This window comes from Glycine max, chromosome 15 (assembly GCF_000004515.6).
Source record: "Glycine max cultivar Williams 82 chromosome 15, Glycine_max_v4.0, whole genome shotgun sequence".
In the NCBI taxonomy this organism is placed as follows: domain Eukaryota; kingdom Viridiplantae; phylum Streptophyta; class Magnoliopsida; order Fabales; family Fabaceae; genus Glycine; species Glycine max.
The window spans coordinates 2986875-2997852 of NC_038251.2; the positions used below are offsets into that span (position 1 = coordinate 2986875).

The window sequence follows — 10978 nt, forward strand, 5'->3', positions numbered from 1 at the left end:
TATAACTAAACCAATCAAATAATAGAACTTAATATAAATTTGTTATTTTAATACGATTTAACTAAATCTACTTAAATCGAATAAACATAATTAAACCAGACATATAAAAAAAAAATGAGAACCATCAATTTTGTCGTGAGTAAATGTGTTTGCCCCAAAATGCTAAGAATAAAACAAAACAATGAACTACAGTTTGATTCAGCATGCGCCCACTAATAATAATAGTGACAAAATACAGTTTTGACATGAATACCTTACCATTTATGATGATGGAGTCCTGAGGCATCTCGTCACATGTAAAGCGACGTATAACTGCTTCATCTTCATGCTTTGTGGCCTTCTTTTGAAATAAAATCATAGATATATATATGAACTTGTTAGTTTGTTTATTTTTTTAATTATCTTATCAATTTTATATCTCTTTCGTATGCAAGACAATATTTTGTTTTTAATTTAAAGTTAACTAATTAAATATGGTTCGTTTAAGATGATTACTCCAACTTAATGAATTATTGTTGTCTACGACACTACTTTACCCCTATGTTTGGTACAGGAAAAAAAAAAGATGGGAAAGAAAAAATTTAAAACTTAAATTGAAGATAAAATAAAAAGAAAGAAAATTTTAAATTTTGTCCGTCAATTATTTCTCTTATTTTTTTATCCAATTAAATAAAAGAAAAAACATTATCATCCATGTTTTTTTTCTTTCTATTTTCTTTTCTTCCATTTCCTCCTCTTTCAAACGGATCATACATGTTTGAAAAGAAAAGAAACAAGAGAAAGACTATTTATGGAATGCCTTAATTATTTTATTTTGGTTAAATTAGTTTTTTCATTTAATTTATTTTTAAATTTTAATTTGATTCTTTAGTTTTTTTAGGTTCAATTTTATTTTTTAATTTTTTTAAAAAATTCAATTTGATTTTATTGTTTAAATTGAATCAACAATATTAAGAAATTACCATTTATAATGATTTAAAATTATCATTAATTAATTTCAAACCGTTACAAAACGTGTGCATTTCTTAATAATGCTATTAATTCAATTTAAACAAAAGAAGCAAATTGAATCAATTTTAAAAGTTACATATCACCAAAAAATAATTAGAAAATCAAATAAAAATAATAAATTAAGTAAGTAACCATACTAGTATTTTTTAAGAGTCACTTATATATGGTTGGAGTGAAAGGAAGAAGCGAATCACGTGGCACACACTTGCAAGAGCAGAGTGATATCGTATAGTAGTATAGTAAGTATCATAGATTGGAGAGAAAGAGAGAGTGCAGCAATGTCTGGTGTGTGGGTTTTTGACAAGAAAGGAGTGGCGAGGCTCATAACAAACCCAACAAGGGAATCCTTCGAGCAGAAAGAGCCAAGACAACCTGGTACAGCAACCGCACCAGGTGCAAGACCGAGAGTGTTGGTGTATCTCCCAAGCAACCAGGTCATTCGTTCCTACACCGAACTCGAACAGCGACTCACCGAACTCGGTTGGACTCGCTACCATGACTCGGACCACTCAGACCTCATCCAGTTCCACCGCTCCGACACCTCCTCACATCTCATCTCCCTCCCCAAACACTTCTCCAACTTCAAGCACTTCCACTTGTACGACATTGTTGTTAAAAATCGCTCTTTCTTTCAAGTTCGTGACCCCACTATGCAATACCAAGACTAAACAATTAAATTTGAACTTAAGATTTCATGCAAATTATTCGACCCTAATGGGTTCCTACCTTCTCCATCCCTAGTTAGCTTCACCAAGTTCTTATCCCTAGCTACCACCCTACCCTAACATGCACTTTTATTTTTAGCAATAGAGCTATGCATTTTGCTTCATGTTCTCATGACTCCTCCCTTGTCTTTCACTTTGTCTCCTTGTATTTGGTCTTTCATTGGTTAACGATTCGTAGAAGTGCTGTTGTAGCAAATTGAGCTCAGGCTTGTAGTAATTTTGCAACTTGCATGTGTTGATCCAAATTCTTCACTGCTATTCTATTTACTACTTATTGATTAAATTTATAGGTGTGCGCTAATTAATTTGCTTGTTTCTCTGTTTCAATTGAATATTAAAATTTAAAGAGACTGCACTGCTGTTGTTGAGTAGTAATTTTTTGTGGGTATAGGGGTTCAGGTAGTAGCTAGCTATTCTTTACCTTTTTGGTTTATATATTAATTATGATCACTGTGCATTGCATGCACAAGTTACTTTAAAACCCTAATGTGCTCATTAATGTAGGGGAACAAAACAAACTAGTACGTTCGGTTATGTGGCCATTGCGCGCGGATCAAGGCCAACTAGATAGTCACAATGATAAGTTGGGAATGAACTAATGGTAGGAGTGTAAATAAGTGAACAAAGAGGTGTTTTGGTGGAATTATGCGTTGGGTTTAATTGATGATATAGTGAATCAGTCTATCTGTTGTAAAAAGCTGAATTAGATGATGCAATGTCTTAGATAAGCTGTTTGGTGTCGATTTCAAGGCAGCAACACAAGTGTACTTTTGTACTAACTTATATAGTATTATCTTTGTAGGAGGGACCATCATTTTGGGTCTATAAAGGCTATGGAGGAGTCTATTGTAGCATGGATGGTCATAGAGCTAGCTAAGGTTCGTGGAGAAGGACAAGGGAGCATATGGACTCATTACACCACGTATCATATATATGGTCAACCAAAATCCATTACTGTGCTCACTGCTGACTGATATTTAGTGGTCCCAGATTTTTATTACGTTATATAATAACAATAATAATAAAGCCAAGGCATTTTTTTTTTTCTGGGTTTGATCTTTGATGGCACACTCACTGGAGACTTATTCGAGCTTTTGGGGAATGGGAGAGATTTGCAACGGCCGAGTACAAAACAACTAAAGTGAAGAGAATCATACCTTCTGATTAGACGTAACGAGTGAGCCGTATATGCATTGATATTGATATTAGATAATGTCTCCGCCTGTGTTGTTGTACCAATTATTCTACCTTCCTCTCCCCTGTTTATAATTCCACTGCAACTTTAATAAACTAATAAAATAATACTTTTCTCCAGTGGTTCGAGTAAAAAAGTCTCAAGTTTAATCTTTTTATATAATTAAAAGACTATAATTATAAAGAAAGACTTTACAGTCATATAATAAAATATTAATCACAAAATTGATAAATTCTTCGTATTAATAATGTTGTTAACAAATAAAATGTGATAATATACTCTTAGAGTCTGGAGTCTATGAGACTCCCACCAATTTATATAGTCACTGAATCAATTTTTTTATAGGAATTAAAATAAATAAAAAATAATTCATTCAAAGGATTAAAACCAAAAATAAAATATTTTCATGAATCAAATTGATATTGAAGTCTTATTTATTTTTAGAAGTGAGTTCAAATAATTTTAAAATTAATATAAAAATTATTTGAACCCTTTTCCATGTAAGTAAGTCTGAATTGCTTTTAAATTAAATTTGAAAACCAAACATTAGAAACTTACACTCACCTCAAACAAAACCTCAGAAATTACATGCTAATTTTCGATAATTTTTATTGTTCACCGTTCATTTTATTAAATAGTACATCTATGATTATTTCTACTTTGTGTACCGGTATATAAAAATATTGCTTGCGCATAGTAGACCTTGCCTCACTTGAATATCATGCTCTTCATATCAACTTTCTACACTAATCCCCTCTGAACATGTTAATGATTTTCTTTTCGCTTAGTTAAAATTGATTTCTACAAATATAAAATTAGAATTGTTTTAGTCACTTTTAGAGATAATATTCTATTATAACAATATTTTACTTTTTAATTATATGTCCTAATAATTGATACTTAGTAGTAATTCATATTTTACTCACTAGTATTGTAAAATGCGTTTAATATACTATCATTTTTTATTTGACTATGAAGATATAAAGTTAGTGAGGTGGTTAAAAAAAAGAAAAGAATATAAAGATTGCAATTCCAAATTTCTTCTGTTAATAAAAAATTAACAAACTAATCATTAATAATTTTTGATAAAAAATTACTATTAAATAATTTACCCTTTTTCTTTTCTTTTCTTGTTCACTTATCTCTTCCCAGTCCTCTTTCTCTAAGACTCAGACACTTAGTGGTGTTTTTCTATATCTTGTTTTGTCAAACAAAAACATCTTATAAGGATAGAGAAAGGAGACTTTCTTTTTCTCATGCTCATGTTAAATTAAATTATTTACTATTCGAATTTTGAGTGACAACTAACACTACATGCCTAATTACTGAATTTTCGTAAAACCGAACGAAAAATAAATGCAAGTCGTCTTAACCCAATAATTAGCACTCTTAAATTGTTTATCATAATAGGTCAAAGCCGACAACTCTATTTGGTGCATACACAAGTGATAAGTATGCAAAATATTCCTCCTTTTCATACGAAGAGTCATTTACTCGTACCCACCAAAAAATAAAAGAGTCCTTCACTCGTAAGTCATAAGATAAATGCCTTTAAAAGATTTTTTTTTTTGACAAGGCCTTTAAAATAATTATTAAAAACACTATTTAAAGAATTGAGGAAAAATATTATTTAAAGAAATGAAGATTAATATCAAGGTTCAAGCCCAAATACTGTATGAACCGAGGGAAGCTGGGCTTCATTTTTCCTTGATGTATCAGCCATTTATAGGGTTAATTAGCTCCTTTATTATTAATAATATATAATTTTAGTTTTTATAATAATTTTTATTTAAATTAAGTCTAACTTTTAATTGTCACACTTAAGCCATTCTGGTAGTTTTTTTTTGGCTTAAAACTCTGACATTTTTTTAATCAAAATATTTATGAACTAAACCGATCAATGTAAACAATTAAACATTATATTTAATCTAAAATCATAAAATTCCAACAACAAAAAAATGTTCTTTAAAATCCTAATCTCACACCATACAAAAAAATTCTATAAATTTCATCAATTGGTTTGACTTCTAAACATTTTCAATAACTTCATATCCTATATTTATCCTAAACCCTCTATTAGTTGGGAAGGAAATAAAGATTTAAGAACTTTACGTAAAAGGAAATTAATTAATGATAAAACTTTGTAACAATTTAATAAATCAAGGCACTAAATGGAAACAAAAATTTATTATGGAAATGAAATTACACATTACTCGTAATAAAAGCCCAAACATATAAATGAGCCATTCTTAAAAGGATGATACCTAGAAAGGCAGATAACGAGTCCAAATTGGACACCTTCAAAACTGATTTAATTAGAAATGGAGAATGAGCCATTCTTAAGTAAGTAGTCACAGCAACTTTTCTAGACATAGTGGCTTCGCTGTGGAATGGAAGCAAGTCAAGATTGCTTCCCATAATTCCCCATCAAGACAGAATGAATCAGTTCCAAGTTTGGCATTTTCGTTATCAAGTGGAAACAAGAAAAAAAAGGGGGCTGTGTACGGCTTGGCAATAATTTCAAGATCTACATTAATAAATAACACAGAAACATGCGGAGCATTCCTCAAAATTCAAACATTCTACAACGTTATCTTCTTAAGTGGGCCAGGATTCTCGATTTCAGGACGAGGATTGAGAAGTCAGGATCATGCCGTCCCTTACTATACTGAAACACAAGTAACATGACATGGACTAAACTACATTCAAGAAAAAGTTGTTTCCATGATTATGCTTTTTCAAATGGAAACGCGTATATTTATTTCTTTGTTCTCTTCTTTGGCAAGTGATTCTTTCATAATTACCCACAGGCTACAAGTTATTGTTTCTAATTCTAACCAAACTGCTTCAATATTCATTGCTGACCCATCTCTTCAAATTGAAATTACATATGGCAAGAATTGAGTCCGTGTTCACAAGAAATGAAGCATGAAAGAATGGAAAAAAATAGAATACAGCACAAGCCTTTAAAATGTACTACTATTTGGTATGTTTGATGTAGAAGTCACATAAGGCAACTAGGTGTTACAAAATAGACTAGGGAACCACAGCACCCTAATATAGACAACAAGAACAAAAATGAGCTAATCAGAGCTATCATACAAATATAATGTACCTGCCTTCGCATCTAGTTTAGTAGTTACAAACACTTAAAACAGAACTCCGAAAATATTAATTGGTGGACTAGCAATACTGAATACATTATGTGAAATAAGATATGTACAATACTAGAGTGCAATAGGCTAATAGCTACTGAGGTGACTGAGTTGGTGGATGAGATCACCAGCAACAGATGCATGATGATAAGTTTGCAATATCAAGTATAGAGAGGGGATGCAGAAGGCCGGGGATAAGCTGTGGGAGTCTCCATAGGGCTAATATCATCGGCACTTCTTCTACGAACTCGAGATCCATTAACAGAAGGATTTTGATAGCCTCTATTCACATCAGCACTTCTTCTACGAACACGAGACCCATTTTGATGGCCTCCATTTACATTAGGAACTTGCAGCTGCTCCAATGTTGTAACCACTTCATCCATGTTTGGCCTGAACTTGGATTCTATTGATAGGCACCGCAAGGCAAGGGTGGCTAGCTTACAGGCATCATCTGTTGAATATTGTCCTTCGAGCCGGGTGTCCAACACACGAAATATCTTACGCTTGTTTGCCAGGTAAGGTTTAGCCCATTCCACCAAATTGTGTTGTCCAGATGGTCTATTCTTGTCAACAGCCCTCTTGCCAGACAACATTTCCAGCAGGACAACCCCAAAACTATAGACATCGCTCTTAGCAGTAAGATGACCTACACTAACAATGTTTTTTTAGCCATTATCCCAAAGGCTGAATCTAGAATAACTAACAAACTCAGAAAAGGAAAATGGTTCTGAAATATGAACCCAACATTACCTGTGGCTAGATATTCAGGTGCTGCGTATCCGTAGGTTCCCATTACCCTGGTGGAGACATGACTTTTGTCACCTGTTGGTCCATCCTTTGCCAGCCCAAAATCAGAAAGTTTTGCATTATATTTCTGTGATCAAGTCAACACATTTCAGATCTGCTATCCAAATGGTTTCTACATTCATCAGATCTTTTTTCTTTCATTATAAGATTAAAAGATTAAAAGTTCACATACTGAATCCAGCAAGATATTTGAAGTCTTAAAATCTCTATATATCACTTTTGCTTCTGCACTGTGGAGAAATGCAAGCCCTTTGGCAGCATCAAGAGCTACCTTCAAACGTAAGCTCCAAGAAAGTGGTTGAAAATATGAGCCTCCTGTTACAACAATACATATTGCCAGTGTTATACAGACTTCCCAAGTTAAAACTGTGAGAAGATGGGAGAGGAAGAAAACTCACTCCTGAACAAATGGTTTTCCAAGCTTCCACGTGGCATAAATTCGTAGACGAGAAGGCGATGTTCATCTTCAAGGCAAAACCCAATCAATCTCACTAGATGAGGATGAGAAAGCTGTCCAAGATAGTTGACTTCAGCCTAAAAGTTAAAACAGAAACACAGTTAGGCAAGCACATCTAAACCTCTGAAAATAAACTCTTCCTATTTCCAAGTTCCAACCATAAGTAATACTGTATAAAAAATGTAACAGGTTTAAAATGTATTGATGCAAGTGTAGCATAGAAGAACATGGACCACATTAGGCAACTTGAGACTAGGTTGTTTCTTGAATCATTAACCATGAATTGCGCTTACTATGGTGTAACACAGGAAGCATTTGCTTGTTAATTAGTATCAAGTGTGAAGAAAGGATTAGATTAAACTTACCAACCACTCCCTGTGACCCTGGATGCCATCTTGATTAAGTCTTTTAACAGCAATAACAATGCCAGTGCCAGGTTTGGTAGCAGTCAATGAATTCTCATCGATCCACCCCTTAAAAACTGATCCAAAACCACCTTCTCCTAACACGCTATCTGGACGGAAATTTCTAGTGGCCGTCTTAAGTTCTGACAAGGGAAAGCTCTTCAAATTGGATGACCGCAAGATCTCACCCTCACTCCGAGGAGTTTGAGGAATTGAGTTTGCTGAAACCTTATCGTTTGTGCTGCCGAAATCATTTCCATCCGTACTCACATACTTTGAATTGAACCCTGCAAAACCAAACCACATCTATTACAGTTAAACTTTCATCAATACCAAATCAAATGTAACATCCACTGAGCTATCTTAAGTGCATCTTCAATGCAATGGATCACATTGATACATTCAAAGTGTTAAGGTTAAGCTTTAAAGACTACTAGGAGATGAAAACAAAAATTATTAATTCAGATAAAGAAATATTGAAATTGAGAAACCAGAGTTATCCAAATTCATCTCATATTCATTTGTGCACTAAACAAGCAAACATACGCAACAAAACAGAGTGTAATTAAACAATTGAAAGAGGAGGGAAACGAAGCTTAACTCCAATTTAGCCAATAAATTTTTCTTCCATTTAAATAAAGGGGTGGGGGAAAGGACTCAACTCGGCCAAAACAAAAGGAAAGTGAGAATAATCAAAACTAAAAGTAATCAGCATGGAAGCACAAAGACCGAAACTTAGGTGAAATGGAAAACGGGGCATTGAAGAGGAAGATAGATGGATAGATAGATACCAGTGTTATATGGGCTTTCAGCTTTAATTTGGGCGCTCAAACAAACTCCCATGTTGCGATCACATAAATCCTGCAGAAAGCATGAAAGTTGAATTGAATAATAGGAAAAAAGAAGAAGAACAAGAAGGAAGGAAGGAAGGAATTGAGATTGAAAAGAGAGAAGGTTGATGAAGGAAAAGGCTAAGAACCTGTGCAGTGAAGCTGACTCCAAAAAACAGAGAGAAAAGAAGGTTGTGCGTGTTTTTACTTTTTATATTGGTTATTGAGAGAAGAGAGGAACAGAGGCCATACCCTGTTTAGTTTTGTTTTGGTATTGGGTAAAAGAATGGATGGTACTAGATTACTACTTGCTAGTAAACTAATAATTAATAAATAAAGGAAAAGAAACGAAAAGAAGGTGGCGAATGAAGCAGTGACATCTCTATCTTTAGGCTCTTGTCTTCCTAAGTAACTATTCCTGTTTTATCTTCTCCAATCTTTACTTCCACCACTCATCCCTGTCCTGTCACAACCCTGGATCAATTCATCAAACTATATTATACTCTACATCCAAATCCAAAACTTAAAAAATATTATAACTATTTATCTACTTTACTTCTTATCTCATTTTTGTTTATTTTAAACTCTTTTGGAGAATTTGATGGCACTCATAGCTATATTATCCTCTCCCATCAATAATTTTTTTCATACATATTAGTGAAGATTCAAAATCCTGACCAAGTCTTTAAAGAGTCTAAGTCTCAATTACTTAACCAACTATTATTGGTATAATTTATGATTGATTTTTACACTAATAATACATAGTTTATTTTTACAAAAAAAATAATAATAATGATTCAAATTTCACAAAAGAAAATAGACTCTTGAAGGACGCGGGGGTCCCCCATCCATCCTATTGCAATTTTCTTTTCAAAACAGTAAGTCATTTTAAAAATAAAATTAAATAATTATTCTTTTTAAGAGTATTTTTCCTTTAAAACTTCCCCCCTTTTCTTGACGGTTTAGCATTTTTACTTTTTTTTTCTTTCAAAATGCTTTGCATTTTTTCTTTTTTGACAATTTAATATTTTCTCCTTTTTTTCTTTTCAATTAGGAAAATTTGCTCTTTTTAATGAATATTCCTTTTTTTAGTCATGAAAAACAAACTAAAAAGTAACAACAACAAAATTAGGTACACGGTCTCTTAGCCTTGGCTTCCAATTTTCCATGTCATTGTGCATCCTGTCTGTTAGTGACCTCTTCTAGTCTTCCCTGTCCTTTTCCTTTTTATTTATTTATTTATTTATTTATAGGCCCATACCTTATTCCTTGTCTTGTTTCGGCCATCTATATGCTTCCCATATTGACTTCAACTGTTGACCGTACGATACTTGCACGAGGGAACAATAAGAGGCCAATATTTTCTTCTTCCCAAATCCTAACTTCCTCAGGCTAAAAATGAGACCAAACTCAGATTGTTTGTTTCATCAAACTCCTTAATATAATAAGCATAGATTCCCTACCATGTTGTAATCAAAGGATTAATGGCTCTTGACTAAACTTGATTTTCATTTTGTTGAGTAATACTACCATTATTTAATATGCCAAACCATTCTTCTTTAGCTTTTAATCACTATATAAATTTCTCTACGATTCACATCGAGCCATGGACAAACATAAAAAATTTCATTGTCAATCCATATATTATATTTATTCTTTTAGTATTTCTAGGGTTAGCAATTGTTGTACAAAAATTATTTATGGAAAAATATAAATAAATTTAAATTTTGCAACTTTAAAGTGTAAAATTCAAGCTGTTCATGCCATTAATTGATATATTTATTTTCATTTTTGTCTAATATTTACACTATTTTTTTATCATGTTACTCGTTATGTATGTTTTTTTTTTTTTGTGTGTCTATCTCTCTTTTATTTTATCTTGCAAAAACACCGAAAAATAAGGTAGATGTTTCGTAACTTAATTAATAACCGCAGAGGATGGACATGCTATTGCTACGTTTGATAACAGGGTAAGCATGATCACGTGAACATTCATGAAGAGGACCCAACGAGATTGCAAGTTGGATGAAAATGCTCGGCGTTTGAATTGGATGTAACCCTCTCTGAAATGGGTCCTCTCGTGTCATGTTTAATTTTACATTGTCTCGTCATTTCCAAGTTTTATTTTTAGCCATCTACTCATAATATTAGAAATAGCAAATGTTTCGTGGACATTTCAAATGAAACCATATGCATGAACCATAGCTACATTTTAGTAATAAAAAAAAAGTCATATTGTTGAATGCTTCATGTTTAATTACAGATTACATAGGACGACAATCAATAACAGAAGCGCTGCGAGTATTTTAATTGTAAGCTTTTGGTGGAAACAAAATTTGATGTGGCCAGATCCACCTTTTCCGTTTCCAAACCTAAGATAGAATACATGGG

General features: G+C 32.8%; 2 protein-coding genes across 3 annotated transcripts; one reads left to right on the top strand and one right to left on the bottom strand.

Annotated features, from left to right (window-relative positions):
* The first annotated feature begins 1289 nt into the window (after positions 1 to 1289).
* LOC100783038 (flowering-promoting factor 1) lies at positions 1290 to 1679 on the top strand. The gene has a single exon (XM_006597208.4). It carries the CDS (start codon positions 1290 to 1292, stop codon positions 1677 to 1679), a length of 390 nt encoding a protein of 129 aa, XP_006597271.2.
* Positions 1680 to 5883: 4204 nt separating this feature from the next.
* LOC100798404 (protein kinase APK1A, chloroplastic-like) lies at positions 5884 to 8890 on the bottom strand. 2 transcript variants are annotated; one of them, NM_001255741.1, is given in 7 exon segments: positions 5884 to 6735; positions 6840 to 6963; positions 7069 to 7211; positions 7295 to 7430; positions 7719 to 8044; positions 8549 to 8618; positions 8737 to 8763. In NM_001255741.1, coding segments are annotated over 6 exon segments (1269 nt in total). In that variant the 5' UTR covers positions 8601 to 8618; positions 8737 to 8763; the 3' UTR covers positions 5884 to 6247.
* Positions 8891 to 10978: the final 2088 nt, after the last annotated feature.